Source organism: Rhagoletis pomonella, unplaced genomic scaffold (genome assembly GCF_013731165.1).
Source record: "Rhagoletis pomonella isolate Grant_MI unplaced genomic scaffold, Rhpom_1.0 Rhpom_scaffold_00002, whole genome shotgun sequence".
In the NCBI taxonomy this organism is placed as follows: domain Eukaryota; kingdom Metazoa; phylum Arthropoda; class Insecta; order Diptera; family Tephritidae; genus Rhagoletis; species Rhagoletis pomonella.
In genome coordinates, this window is record NW_023458556.1 from 35,642,480 (window position 1) to 35,659,166 (window position 16,687).

The window sequence follows — 16,687 nt, forward strand, 5'->3', positions numbered from 1 at the left end:
TACATACATACATATGTACACATATGCACCCTTTGTTATGCTGTTGCTGCCGAACCAAAAAAAAAAACAAAAACAATTGGACACTAATCCAAGTGACCAAAGTCCCAATTGTTTCTCATACTAGGAACACATTAATTCTGAAACAAATTGATGTGACGCCTGTTATGATTGGATTGATGTTGATGAGGAGCAACAACAGTGAGTGTACAGCAGAAAAAAAAATAAATTACCTTCACAGTTGATGACAAGAAGACACCTTAAGCTATGCTTAGAAGTGACTGCAGAATATTTGAGGGCATACATTTGTGTATCTGTATGTATGAATGAGTTTCTATGTTTATATACATACATATGTATTTACTGACACTTATAGGTATGTATGTATGCATGCCAGATTGTTTTAATGTGTAATGCATATTGAGCGTTGCAAACGTGTTTATATAAATTTGTAAAAATGTATAACTATGTATATGTATGTATGTATGTTAGGGCGGGTCAATTTTTATGGGAAATTTTATTCGACTATGCGCGTGTAGCACAAAAGGATTGAAGATGTAATTCTAAGCAACTTTGCCGAGGAAACCATGGGTCTGAAATCCTTTTGGAGTTTACTAATTTGCAAAGATAGGTTTCTTTTCACATTTTTTCGAAACCTATTTTCGCAATTTGGCAAATACTAAACTAATTTTAATGATTTCTTCGGCAAATTTGCTAAAAATTGCACGTAGAATCGTTCTATGCTATACGTGCATAGTAAAAAAAAAAATTGACCCGCCCTAATGTACTATGCACATATGAATGTATTGGCAGAATCTATTTGCAAAGCTGCATTAATTTCAATTTCAATTTCCATTTACATTTTAATAAAGGCAATAAAAAAAAAAAAACGAAATAAAAACAAATGGTTCAGCAACGTTTGCTGGCTGCTTGTTGTCGCGTAGATATGTATGTATGAATGTTCATAAATTACACCCTGACGTGTTGATCTGCGAACTGTTGATCTGTTCTGTATGAGCGCGTCTGACAATCCGAGTATGTAAATATACATCTCTGCGCATTACTTAAAAATACAGATCTATTATGTATATAGTTAAATGTCAATGCCTTTGCTGTTGTTGCGGCTCAGCTTAGATGTCTACTGATTATTACCTGGCATGACGCATGCGGCAATGTCGCCTTGGCAGCGTACAACGTGAGCGTACGCCGCGCACGTAAATGGTCCAGTTGTGATGACACTGATGAACTTTTTGCCACATACAATTAGTTTGCATTGTGATTTTTTATAATTATGAACATTTGACCCATATTGTTCGATGGTCAGCAACAGTAGCTACTGCTCAGTATATTCATACTTGTTTTCCCTAATTAATTGTTCAGCAGCGTGTTAATATATTTTAAGTTATCTCTGCTAACATTTGAAAATTGCTTCGTCATTTATTTACATCTTACTACGAGAGTAGAATGTGTTAGGCAGCTGAAAATTGAACTCGTAGAAGCAGAGCCAAGTAAGGAGCGCTTTCTTCAAAAGGCCAATATACAATGGCTGGGCAAGTTGGATCAACATTTGGGCCGGGGCCCGGAACACGGTAGAGTGCAGCATTGAATTCCAGCATAAGAATAACGATGAAGCTACATGGCTATCTTTAAATTGCATGACAAGCAACCAAATCGATCATGTTGTTATAGACAGAAGGCACGGTTGCAGTATTTTGGACGTACTCGCTTATTACGGACCGCAGCCGAAGAAGTAGTCGAATTTCAGCGGTCCGGAAAGAAGAAGTGGTACGACGAGGAATGCCCTGCAGCCAAGATTTCGCCTACCATTGTGACTAGGATAGACTTTTTGAGGTTACATTTATCATTTAATTTTATGCTAAAGCCTCAGAAATTTAGATCTGACTTTGCGGCTTCCTTTTGACCTTTTTTAAATACTAATAATAAAATTCGGAAAATAACTTATAATAATAAAGAATAATAGTCAAGACAACATTTTTGAGTAGTATAGTCAAAAATTAAATTTTTGGAAAAATTTTTGTTTTCATGAAAATTTTAATAACTCAGTAAAATTTCACCCGTTTTTGAAAATAAGTAAGTGAAGATAAGTAGTTTTACAATTAATTTAGGACTAGAATCGTTTTTATAAAATAGTGCGTAAAGACCTCACATATATTGAAAAAAGGTGAAAAAGTAAAAAAAAATTACGATTTTTTTTTTATTCACATATATATCGTTCGAAAGGTCCAAGCTCGGTTCATAATGAAATAAGTTACAGGCTTATAAGTGCCCAAAGGTACGAAAAACCGGTTTTTAACGGTAAATCAAGATTTTGGAGGTGTTTGGCAAATTGCATATTTCAATTCTGGTTTTACTCGAAAAGACCTACCAGAATATATACATAACTTCCCAGGTATTTCTACTTTATGCGTTTTCGTAGCACTGTGTAATCGATATAGGAAGAAATCGTCAAAAAATAAAGCGATCTCCGAAGATGGATTCATATACTTATTTTGCCAAATAACGCATTTTAATTAATTTTCCTAAAAAAAACAAAACACTGCCAGCCTCACCAACACTGAAATATCTGGATTTATCCAAAAGCTATCAGTTAGCTAACAATCCGGAAAGTGATTTAAGGTTTTTCTATATTAAGACAACGATATGAGCGTTCAACAGGAACTTCTTAGCCCTACTTAAGGAAATGGTTAATTTTTTCAAAATTTTGTTTCTTTTCTTATCACAAAAGAAAAAAATTATGCTTTATTTCAAAATCAACCGTTATTTTAAAAATTATATTATACATACATATAGCCCAACAAAGCTTATATACCTATACTGACTATTTGCAATGCAAAGATTTTAAAATATTTTTGTTTGCTTTCAATAACTTTATAAATATTTCAAATAAGATTTGAGTATGCAATTTTGTAGTACCCCTTCATTTTTTGGACCAGCCTAAAATTCATTTTTTAAATTTTTCTTAAAATTTTCTAGATTTTCTTATGCAATGCGATATGAATCAATTGAGAAAAAATCGTATGTTGATTCCCGTATTTTTTTAGATCGATCCACGAATCGAATCGGAATAAAAAAGAAATATTACGCAAAAGATTAAAGGTCTTTGCTGATTTCATGAGTGTGACTTTTTTCTTACTAATTCATAAGTTTATATAACGCTTATTCGTATATTTATATAACGCTTATGGGTCGCTGATAGTTAGTTTATTATAGTTAATACATTATTCAAAGTTCTGCTAGGCAAAATAAGATAAGGCTAATAATTTTTATTATGCTTCGTATTGATTTGATAAGCTGATTATTAGCTTGGTAAGGGTCACTTTCATACTGGATATTTTTCAAAAATCCTACTTTATTACTGATGCACTCGCCCCAACTTTAATATTTGTCACAAAGCAATCAACCATCAACTGCTATCGTCAAAATAAAAATCTAGTCATGGATTTTTATAGTACTTATTCATTTAGATATTTATGTAATGCCTGCGAACACACATTAGTATAAAAATTACGATATCAATATCAGTGGTAGTTTTTCGTTGCTACGTAGCAACTACAATGATTCGTAGTATGAGGGTGACACACGTATGGTATAGATCGTAGTATTGATACCATACTACGATGTGTGTCTCTAAGGCTATTACACAATCCACAGCAGTCTGATTTTTCGTGAAATCTACGGAAATGCGATCACTGAATCTGAATTGCTACGATCGTGTGTATTCAAAGTATACGATGTACACCTTGTGTTATCTTTTTTGACGAAGTGCATTTTTATCTCAGCGGCTTTGTTGACAACCACAATTGGAGATCGGATAACCCGCACGTAATCGTCGAGAAGACAATGCGGTGGCATCTTTTGCCCATTTTTATTTGAAAATGCTGCCGGAAACGCCATTTCGTTCAACGGTGAGCGCTACAAATGCATGATTTTTTATGGATGGAAATTTTAGGCATGGCCTTGGACGACCTTTCAATAGGATGGCCTGCCATGCCACATCTAAAAATTCCATCCCTGCCTCCGATATTTCAAACTTTTTCACTGCCAGAAATGCTACGGTGAATCACCCCAAGATGCCGAGCGTCACGTCCGATAGCCTTTTCTTCTTCTTATTGCACACCACCTCCACTAGTTATGAGTTACCGGGCCGGGCAGTCGGCCAGTCGGCGAGAAATTATGCAGCGCTAGCGTGGTCGATAGAACGAAAGCCAGACGCTGGCGGTGAAAGAACACAGCATCTTGCTATCAAAGCAGTTTGTCATGCGATATCACCGAGATCGCCATCCCAACAACGTTCTGCTGCGGAAGTATAAGCTGAGTCAGAGGATAATTCCTTGGGGGTTAAACGCAGCTGCTACAAAAACAAGGTTGATCAGCACGTCCATGGCTTTTTATAGTCGGCTCTTTAACGTTTAATGGCCAAATTTGAGAACCCGGCTTCGTAAACTATCAACCAACACCGGTAGTCAAAGGTAATTTTAGAACAAGGAGAAGGCAAGGCAGTCAGTTAATGTACGACGGACAGTGCAGAACAGTGGTAACTTATTTCTCTTGGCCCAAATAAAATGTTAGCAGGACGGCGCTCCATCCCGCACAGCGGACGCAACGATGGATATTCTGCAAGAACGATTTCAGGCGATGCCTATTTCTCGCATAAGTGTGGTGAATACGCCACCCAGTTCGTAGTTCTATGCCAAGAAGCCGTTATCAAGCGATGCCCGACATAACCCAGCCCATCATTCAAATTCATTCGGAACTAAATATCTAAATATGCGGCAAAGTCATGCAAAGTGGGACCTCTCAAGTCCGGACGATATTGTGTTCCCAGTATGACACAAAAAAAAAATAACAAATAACTAATAACTGTTTTTTATTATGGTTTTCCCATTTAAAAATCGCATTTCTATTATCCATTTATTCGAACGTATCAATATGTAGATTTTCAATTGCCTCAAAATCGGATTTCTTGTGTGCAGCTCGCAATATAATAATAATAACGATATCGAACGAATATAACGATATAATCAATAATAATTTTGTTTGCACTGAAGTAACTAAATTTAAAATTTTTGCAAATCATGCATATCACACACACTTTTTGGGGAAGCTCTCCTTTTTCTTAAACAATTAAAATTTATATCAGCGCTTTTTTAAATTCTTTTTCGTTTTTTTTTTGCCAAAACTTTGCAGCAGACTAATGTTCTGAACTTAGTAAATATTTTTCCATATGATTGAGTGGTTTCTTGTGACTTTTTGCTAATTAAAATATAAACATATTTTTTTTAAGTAATTTTAAATTTGTAATGTTGAAAAGAAAGACACTGTAGCAGTTTCTGAAGGTAAGCACTGGCCAAAGGCTTGCAGCAGCAATGGTTCAACTGCGATTGTACCCATAAAGTCTTCAATGGAAACCTAAAAACCGTATGACAATTAGTGTTATTTGAAATACATACATATGTAAATTCAAATTAAACAACAAAGAAACGACTAAACGACTTAAGATATCAAAACACTTCTTTCCTACCTTGCCATCCTTATCCAAATCGAATTTCTTCAAGACGATCTCCACCAAATCTTTAACACCTTCATCCGGATCCTCATCCTGTGGCTGTTTGATGAGACAATTACGCAACAGCGTAAACATTTCATCTTTCGTTATAAAGCCATCACCATTCAAGTCATAGACACGAAAGCAAAAGTTAGCGCGCTCAGCTAGCGAACCACGCAGAAAAATCGACAAGCCTGTCAACCAACCATCCAAGCGCAATGGCAAACCTTCGTGAGCGCGATCCCAACAACAAAATATGCGTTCCATTAAAATTTCTTCGGTGACAATATCGAAAGTGCTGTGCAGCAATTCGCGGAAGACGATGCGATCGACACCCTGCAAATGGGGAAGGGAGAGCAGAAAAACAAAATACATATGTATATGTACATTAGGGTGCGTCACAACAAAAAGTTGCGAATTTACATAGGTATTATAAAATTTATTATATTTTAAGACTTCCGCCAAAGTATTTCGAAAAAAATTAAGACTTATCTACTTGAGCTGTACCGATTTGAAAATACCACCAGAAATGTTTTTTTTTTTTTTTATAAATAGAACTAGTTTTTCAAAATATCTTTTACAAAAAATCCCCTTATATTATAGAAGAGTTAAAGCTTAAAAGGCCAGCATAAAAATGTGAAGAAATTTTACCAACAATAAAAACAAATTAGATACTTGCAGGTAACGTAAATCTTATTATTTGTCTGCAATATTTTGGCCGAAGTCTTAAAATGTAATAAATTTTACATTTCCGATGGAAAAGCAGTACCGTACCGACTTTTTTTTGTACGTAAATATGTGAAAATAAAAAATCATGGGAATTTATTGATTAGCAAAGCGATCAAAGACCGAACGAGGCGCAGTGCTGCAAATGAGCAAATCCCACGAGTTTTTTTTTAGTGTCACTTCCTACTCTCGGCAGAAAAAAGCCAAAGCATTCTTTTTCCATTTTTTTTTTTAATCAATGGAGTTCCAGAAACAAGCACAATAAAAAATAAATCAAGTATTTGAACAATTTTAAGCTTAAAACCTTTGTTTTTGTATTTTGTATCGAAATAACCAAATTTTTCATTGTCGCTCGAGAAAATCATAAGTGTTTTGTTTTAATAACTTTGGGAAATTTTCAAATATAATGTTCATTAGAGGCAATGGATGTTGGCATCTAATACAACATATCTGTGAAGTTGCAAGAGTGTGCCACGTAATTAAGAAAAATGACAGCATGTAAACTATCTGTCGCAGCTATTTTGTAGATTTTTTAAATTTTAATAATATAAGATACTTCACAATGTAAAAATTAAATGGCGAAAATGTTCTCCTAGCCAAAACGAACGGATCTAGTGTATTAAAATAAGTGTGCCACCAAATAAAAAAAAATTACATTGAGTAAAAGATGACTATGAGAAACTAAAATTCCATTTTTACAATTTTTATTGGCACACTCGAAATACATTCTAAAATTGTTGTATACATGAAGAAAGTAATACACATGCGCATAGGGAATACTGTGTAAACATAAAATTTCGTTTGTTCTCTATACAAAACTGGTGATAACTGAGATAGCTGTACCTACCTCCATTTTCGACCAATGTAAGATTTGCTCATATACGTAAACATACAAATCTTACCTCGACTGTTGCATGTGGCTTTACAATTGCTGCACTCGAACTGCCGGTCGCCAATGTTTTAGCGGCATATTGACTATTCGATATAAGTTTACGATAAATTCGACATAAAGCATCTATTTCATCCCTTTAAAAAGAAATAAACATATAAGAGAGTTGAATAAGTTTTAATTTATTGAATTTTTCACGAGTCTGTAATAAAGCCTAACGATTAAAAGTTACTCATACTCGCTTGTTTCTTTTGAAAATATTAGGCAGCGTGTAAAGGTCACGGGTCTTTCATATAAATCCTTATACCCCGCAACAGAACGTTTTGTAATATAAAAAAAAAATGCTCCCATTATAGCAGAAGGATTGCTCTTTCAAGTGAGCTTGGTTTTGAATGTGTACAGTAATGTTGAAAACTACAAAAAATATATTATTTATTTTTTTAGGGCCTAAACGAAAGGAATATTACCTCAATAATTTTTGTTCATGTTTTTTCTAGCGACGGCCGCTGTGGTGTAGTGATTAACAGTGCGCGCTACCACTCCGCAGCGCCTGGGTTCAAGCCCTAGTCAAAGCTACATCGCAACAAAAAAATATAGAAAAAAGGGGTTTTCTTAACAGCGGTCGCCCCTCGGTAGACAATGGCAAACCTCCGAGTGTATTTCTGCCATGAAAAACAGCTTTCATAAACAGCTTTCATACAATCGCCGTTCGAAGTCGGCATAAAACTGTACATAAGTCCTTCCCCTTTGTATGACAACAGCCAAGCGCACGCCACAAATCCGAGGAACACTAACATATGTGTGGAACAAATGTGGTTAATAAAGCGATATTCTGCCGAAATCCGCAATAAAATCTGCATTTTGTTAACTTTAATCCTGCAATTTCCACGCCCATTTAGAGGTTTGTCGCCTTAAAGAAAAATCTTGCCATACAAATATTATATGTGGATAGATGTTGTTCTGAAATCCTTTGTTATTGCTACATATCGTCACCTTAATTCACAAAGGCCCTAGCCAACAAATTTTTGATTTTACAGGAGAAGCAACAAACATTACAAAATCAGTATCAAAAACAGGTAGGATTTTTTAAAAAGTGGCATGTAACTCCGTTGTTTGTGGTAATAATACTGCAAAATTTTTAATGAAGGTTTATTTTAATACATTCTACCAAAATCTGTGAGAAACGCAGTCTCGAAAAAGATGTTGGTTAGGGCCTTTGTCAATTAAGGTAACGATATGTATGTACATATGTATGTAGAAATTAAAATTCAATACTAGATGAAATCAACTGTTTCAAAGTAAATTTACACTCAATACTACACACGTACACATCTCATTGCAGTAACGTGCATTTACCGGGGCGTATACGTTACATTAACTCATCACCAAGTAATTAAAAGTTACTCATACGACATGACCCGACTATGCTCAACAAAGGGTATTTATAAACTTGTAGCAAATGGGAGATAACAACGTTTACCAGTATGATTTTCGATTTTGTTTGCATTTTTTTTAATGCTGCCGAGTTCATGCTTTTTGCATGCTTTCTCCATTCTTTAAGTAATTGGATATCGCTCATTTGCTGGAAGAATCCCAAAGAGACAATTTAACGTCAGACCTTCGTTTACGTGGTGTAAAAAATTCGTCACGATATCTGTACATTTTAATTCACAAGGAGAAACGTTTTATCCTTGCAGCTCTACTCATTTCCACCTTGTCTAGCAAATATAATAAGAAGGCAAGAAACCAAAGTGCGGTTTGATAAATTTCAAGATTATACTTTTTGGCATTGTTTGATTTCTGATGTTAAGGTATTCCTTCAGCAAACGACCGGATATGCCACATATGAGAGCACAATAACAAATTTACATAGTAATTCAACATTTGAACACTTCAACTCACTTGCTAAACTTTGTCTTTTTACGTAAATTCTCCAACAATTTGGGATTCAATTTACCGCTCAACTCGTCCATCTTGCGTTGGCGACGTCGCTTATTCATCTGTTTGGCGCGCTGTTGTGCATTGCTGGAGTTGCGCTTGCTGCTCGCCAGAAATGCGGTAACCGTTCGCAATATACAACGGCTGGTTAGCTTTGTAGACTTACCCTTGCCACCGCTAGCGCCACCACCTGCGGCGGGAACAGGTGACTTTCCCTGTTGTCGTGTACCATTAGATGGCCGTGCAGTGCCGCTTTTGCCGTTGACGGTTCGACCTGCTGTATTCACACTTGAAGCCGTTTGCGTTACCACTATGAGGGTGAAATATATATAAGAAGAGGAAACAGTTTTGGAAAGGTCTACTTCGAGGTGAATGAAAAAATAACATGTAGATAAAAAAAAAAATGCAAAAAATTGGCAAGTCAATGAAGTTAGCGGACAACAACAACAACAATACCAACTGTTAGCTAAATGCGCGTCAATCATGCAATAATGACGATAGACAGCAGACAGCAGACAACAGACACCAGACAATATGCTTTACACAATAAAAGTAAGCCAAAACTTCAATGCCCTGCCCCACAGGCATGCCAACAAAAACTTACATATACACATATATGTATGCTAATTTTTCCATATGCATGTGAGCATAAATATTTATTTCTAATCGTAAACAGTTGGAGCTTATATTGCCTGGTTTTTTGTGCGCTTGATTGATATCTAACTTCCTTTCGCGTCGAGTCGTGCCACCCGCTAAGTCGTCGTACTAACTATTTACATGTCTGCAAACGTACATTTTTGTATATACATACATATAGTTCACTTAACTGCTTAAAATGCCTACTACATTTAGTGGAATTCCTTTTCTCTTAAATCACAATGCTAACTTAGTCATATGAAGACATTTGTATAGCGTGACGATTGAATGGCAGTAGAGGTAAATGATTTTATTAGCTCGATCTCGCACCTCTCCGCCAACCTACGAAAAATATACATCACTCAAATGCTACTGCCTAAAAATATGCAATCACCATGTTTGAATAATACTATTAATTTGTTGATTCCATCACATGACTACATACATACATGCTTACCACATACATACATGTACCTATGCCCCGCAGTGAAAGCTCAATATGCAGCACAGCCAGATTTCTTTCATATTTATTCTGTACTAGTCGCAATGGGGTATAGTCGATGTGCTGGGTATGCAATTATAGTTGCATGGCTATACTCAAGCCCGACTCTTGTGCCCTCGTTCGCGCACTCTGGGCAACGTGAGCAACCCATGTGCGAGATGCGGTAACCAATCCGAGTGGGGCTTTGGGTCACGGCAGAAAGATAGGGAGCTTCGGTGGGGCCACTCCGACTTATTCGGTTTGAGGGCTCACTGAAATCTGCATCTGTGTCTGTTCACCAGTAGGTGCGGCTGCAAGCCGGTGTCTGTCTTGGAGCAAGCGGATCGCTATATAAACGCGTATTTGGTTACGAAACCACCGCCATCCCAGCAAAGGGTTTTCCGCTGGGTTTGGGACCCGCCACGTAATAACCACTTCCAGTGAAGAAGCAAGGCAAAGCCTTGGATGAGACCCCCCCTTATGATGACGACCACGGCAAACGTTTAAAGGACTACGATTTGGGGGCCTGCACCTGGAATGTCCGGACCGTTAATGGGGAAGGTGCTTCTGCCCGGCTGGTTGATGTCCTCGTAAGGACAAAAGCTGACATAACCGAAATTCAAGAAATGTATTGAACGTGGCAAGGCAAGCAATACCTGGGCCTTGCGATGTCTACTACAGCTGCCATGTAAAGGAGCGCAAATTCGGAGTTGGATTTGTGGTGGGAGAGAGACTACATCGCCGAGTACTGCCCCCGGTGGACGAGCGTCTAGCCACAATTCGCATGAAAGCGAGATTCTTCAACATTTTTCTCAGTTGCGCCCATGCCCCGACGGAAGAGAAGGATGAGGCATCCAAGGATGTCTTTTATGAGTGCTTGGAGCGTACGTACGAGCGCTGCTTCCCGCCATGATATCAAAATCGTGCTTGGCGACTTCAATCCCAGGGTGGGCAAGGAAGGTATCTTTGGAACCACCGTCGGAAAAGTCAGCCTCTACGGCGAATCATCCGACAATGGACTGAGGCTGATAGACTTCGCAGGGGCCCGAAACATGGCAGTATGCAGTACTAGGTTCAAGCATAAAAAGATTGATCAAGCAACGTGGCTGTCTCCGGATCGAAAAACGAGAAACCAAATCGATCATGTTGTGATAGACGGAAGGCATGCTTCCAGTAGTTTAGACGTACGTACACTCCGAGGCCCAAACATCGACTCGGACCACTATCTTGTTGCAACCAAGACACGCACCCACCTCTGTACAGCAGAAAATGTGCGCCCAAATATGCAAGGAAAGCTTAACGTCGAAAAGCTGCAATCACAACAGACAGCCAACGCATTCGCTACTCAACTCTCACACCTGCTCTCAGAGAGCACTCTTCAACAAACCGACATATGCGAGCAGTGGAACCACATTTCCCGCTCATTAAGTACCGCCGCCGAAGAAGTAGTTGGATTTCAGCGAGCCCGAAAGAACAACTGGTACGATGAGGAGTGTCAGGAAGCTGCAGAGAAAAAAAATGTTGATTTATTTATTTATCAATTATAGTGCTGGTTTTTTAAGTTTTGCTTTGACATTGCGGGAACATTCCAAGATTTCGAACTAGTCAGCCTATGCATCAGCTCATACCAGTTCCTGAACTAAGCAACCTTCATAACAGTTATTTCAATTAATCTACCAAAGGTTTTTTGACTATTTCGGCTTTACGCTGTAGCGTTATTCACTTGACGTGGGCATACATATGTACACACAATCAAGCTCATATGGTTGTAAACTTTGTTGTTAATAAACAAAAATACTTACCAACTTGTTGGCATGCAAGTACGCTTGCCAGTTTATGCGATGTATGTACATATGTTAGTTTTCTATGCATTTTGGAGTGCGCCTTAGGGTGTCACAAGTTTGGTTTTTGACATGATTTTTATGTAAAGATAATTTTTATTTCTTAAAGACGGGAAAATGATAATTGCATTTACATACACATTTAAGTATGAACCAGTTGGCTAACATTAAACTTGGTCCAATTTTTATTAAATCTCACATATGTCTATATGCTTGTAACAATGATAAAATTCATAGAAAATATCACCAACTCAGTTTGAAGATTTATAATGTCATAAATTTCAAAACGTATAAAATTTGACGCGGTTGTAAAAATATTTTCACTATCAAAAAATTTATGACAATACAACTTTTATGACAATATGTGAATTCCCTAAACATGTAAGCGGATATTATTTGAAAATTTAACTCCTCCCAAAAGTGGAATCGTTACAACAATCATTTTGTTTTTAGTCTCAACAATTTTTAAACATATATTTTTAAATATTTTATTTTTTTAAATAAGCAGTTTTGATAAGTGGTGGTAACTCTATTTAAGTCGTGTTTTTTTATGAAGAATAATCGCTAAATTTCAAATGTTTCTGTGCAATTTTTACAACTAATAAATAAACGAAAAATAAACGTTATTTTTGATTTTTACTTTTTTCGATAATTTTTAGTCGTTAGTTAGTTAGACTGATTTTTAAGACCGATTTTACAATGTGATCGAAAAAACAAAAGTCATAAAATAACGGTTAAATTTGATCAGAAGTACAGAAATCCAATTTCAATATTTTTTTGTAAAGGTTTTGGTACGGTCCCTGATTATTATAATTAAACCAGCGGACCCGTGAACCTCGTCCAGCGTAATATCATTTTTTATTTAAACCTTTTGGACCAACAATTCACGGTCGATACTTACAGTCACAAACTTATTTGCTCTGACTATGGTGTTTTGGATGTCTTAATGATTGATGACAGCTGTCTAATTTGGTCTTAGTTTTTCTGGTAACACCATGGGCCTAAATGGTCTCTGCGAATCCACGCAGTGTCTAGCCAACCTAATCTAACCTAAGTTCTTCTTTTAAATATATTTAGATGTTTTTAATAAATATGTTCTTTTCGTTGAATACCCATGTGTAAATATTTGACGTACTTATGTTTATATTTATATTATATTTACTTCTTTAAATAGATAACACCCCTTACCAAAAATATAAGAAATATCAATTTAGCTTTCTCAATCAAAATGAAGATTCGCATCACCGTTACTGATCTGTCTCCAAACTACGTTTGACATGGGATAGCAGAAATGCTTTCCAAAATAAATACTTCCCCTAGAACCTCTTGATACACTTATCCGAAAGAAGACGATTTATTAAAGAACACAATCGCCTTAGAAGTTTCGAGATATTTATAACTGTGAATTATTTGATATCAAAAGATACACCCTAATACAGACGCGTATTCCTATACAGTATTTACTAAAGGCCAGTATGCAGACCTCAAGATGACGTACAAGAAATTGCTAAGAAATTTTCTTAGGTCAAATTTCCTAAAGGCAGTACGCAGTTCTTAAGAAATTTGCTACGCTTTCTACTACGGTTTTCTAAACCCTTTTGCGAAAAAAGAGCACAAGACAAGCCATGTTTGCAACAGAAATATATGCCCGTTCCTTTATTTCTTGAGGAAAGTGTGAGGCAACAGGCTGTCACAGGCTGCGAAGTATCAGATGTCAAAATTCCTTAGAGACACGCACGAAATAATGGCGATTTTTTTCTTTATCGTTTTCTTGAGAGCTGAATACTGGCCTTAATATAGTAACTCATCAGCAAAGTATTCATATAACTAACATTAATATGATAGAGATCTTAACTTTTTATAACCTTAATTTCTTCCAAACCCTCCCCCACCTCGCTCTTTCTCTAGGTACTTCCTCTACAATGCATTCAAGTGTTTGGTTTCACACTGCCATAGTTTAAAAACTTTTCTAATAGCATTAACACCATTACTTTTTGGCACGCATAACATTCACTACTTTGGCAAAACTTTTACATTAGTGCTTTTTTAACTGACTTCCCATTGGCTAGTTTCAACTATGCCGTGCCGCCAAAGGATTTCGTTCTTGAAGTGTGAAAAGCACTCGGAAGTGGTATTGTATTTTTGTTCAAGGTATTGTAGAAATTTGCTGAAGAGTGTATGAATTAATTAGCAAAGTTGAAGACCAAGTGTGAAAATAAATCGCTCAAATCGTACCGGATTAGGTAATTAAATTTGAGAGTGTTAAAAGTTTACTTGATTGGAGGAGTTCGAGAATTAAATTGTTATAAATAAATTTCAAAGTGAATGAAGTAGAAAATGAATATGGTTAATTTATTTTTGTTATTGCTAACTTTAAGTATATGCACAAATATTATGATTCAATAAAACTGAATGACACCTATCCAGTAATAAAACACTCGATTGATGTGAAAAGGTGAGCTCGTCTCTTTAAAAAAAAAAAAATGCGGATCGTTAGAACTTTTTACGCTGATTTCAACCATATCCATTGTTTTGCGCAAGTAAAAAATAAAAGGTTTATTTGTTTTGTTTATTTATCATTTTTATTACCACTAAATTTTTAAAACTCAAAAGTAGATCATGATGAACATGTATATCAAATTAAAGGTAGTAACTTATACTTTCTAAATAATATAAATTTCTTTAGCATTAATTTTGCAATTTTTTCAAAAATCTTATTTTGTGTAAAAATTAATTTTTTTGTTTTTTAGTATTTTTGGATTAAAAATACATATAAAAAAACATGCAAATTATGTACATACATTAACCGAGAGATAAATTAATTATCTATATTTTGATGCCATTATTTTTTAATAGGTTTGCAGTTCATAATACATTAATTAAGAGAAAAAAACTCGATACATCGAAACAACATCTACTCAGTCAAATGCATAGAACCATTTACCAAAATTTTATAGGAGATTTTTAATTTTAATTTTCTAACAAAAGCCATATAAATCTAAATTGCAAAATTTGTGCAAAAAGTACAAAAAATCCATAAAGTTTCAACAAAATTGTTAACTTTTTAATTAGAGTTTCTACAAAAAAAAAATTTGATATGCAGATTTGTGGCTTATTAAATTTTAAAATAATAGAGTAAGTTCAAGGTCGCTCAAAAATTCCGTTGATTTCTAATAATTTTGTTTTTTGCTGACCGTGCTATGCATTTTCTTCTACACAAAGTATGTTACATACAAAGTATGTTAGAAAATGCACAGCACCATCAGTAAAAAAAAAATATCAGAAATCAACGGAGTTTCTTAGCGACTTCGAACTTGGCTACAGATCGGCATAGCAAAATGATTTCTAGAAGGTCTAATTCATTCGCTAATGGTGTTTGCTCAGTAACGAGAAAGTGGAGATACTCGATATCGAAAATAAAAATCGGTGTCAGAAAAATAACCAAATACTCGATATATCGATACTGGCAACGATATATTTATAGCTCCAGCTCTCAGTTGCCGAAATTTTAATTTTTGGACCGGCTGAATATTGGTTTATTCCACTATAACCAAGTTGTTTCATTTATGGTTTTAGTATAGGTTTGATCAAAAAAAATGTTTTCATTATCAATAAATAGCATTAAACCTTATGAATTGTAGAAGCAGAACGTCTGTTTTAAATCTGCACAAAGAATCCAATAAGTTTTACTCTATTTTTGAGAAAGATCACAGTTTTAGCTCTTATAACACTGTAGGGACGCTAAAATGACACAAAAAAACGCCGAAACACGTAAACTTAATTTTGGATCGTAGATTACGGCCCTGTATACCGTTTTTCTAAATCTGGTTATTTTCGCAAGATATTTTCATTTTAAGCTTGCAATGTTAATGAAAAATGGAAACTTAAAAAAAAAAATAAAAGAATTTTTTGTCAATTTTTTTAATTCTTGTTAAGGCCTGTTCTTTTACAAAAACATCAAGCTATTAGCGAAGAAAATTGATTGATAAATAAAGTTGTAAATGGTCAAATAAAAATACGTAATAATTTCTTTTCTATGAAATATGACTAGGAAAGAATGCTACTTATACGCCATGTACAATCAAATCATATAAAATTGGATAGAGACATTTTGTAAAGAAATTATTGCGCATTTTCATTTGACCATTTGCAACTTTGCTGCGAGTAACATTTTTGATGTTAAAGTTTGATTTTTTTTCATTCATAATGCAAACTTAAAATGAAAATATCATGGGAAATTAACTGGTCTAAAAAAACGGATATAGATCCGTAATCTACGACCCAAAATTAAGTTTACCTGTCTCGGTTTTTTTTTGTGTGCCATTTAAGCGTTTCTACAGTGATATTATTACGCTACAGTAATAAAAACAAGGCAAGAGGATTCTTCTTCAACACTACATTAATAGCACAGCTTCCTTGAATAAGAATCACAAAATGGAAATTTCCACTTATGCAGTGAAACCGCATTTTCCTGTTGTCAGTGGCGGATTATATATTTTTTTGGTGTCCCAAACAAAATGGCGGATCATGGTGTTTAAACAGTCAATACATTAAACTAAGTTGACGAACCTAAGTTGACAAAGTCCTTTGTTTTGATTAGATACCTAGATACG

General features: G+C 35.4%; 1 protein-coding gene across 1 annotated transcript in view; it reads right to left on the bottom strand.

The window, feature by feature from the left end:
• Window positions 1-9,425, bottom strand: part of LOC118733533 (17-beta-hydroxysteroid dehydrogenase 13) — a 41,554-nt gene extending 32,129 nt beyond the window's left edge. Inside the window, exon 1 of the mRNA XM_036462954.1 lies at window positions 9,081-9,425. Within this exon, the coding sequence (XP_036318847.1) occupies window positions 9,081-9,178 (98 nt within the window). The 5' untranslated portion in view covers window positions 9,179-9,425. The remainder of the gene's footprint in view (window positions 1-9,080) is intronic.
• Window positions 9,426-16,687: the final 7,262 nt, after the last annotated feature.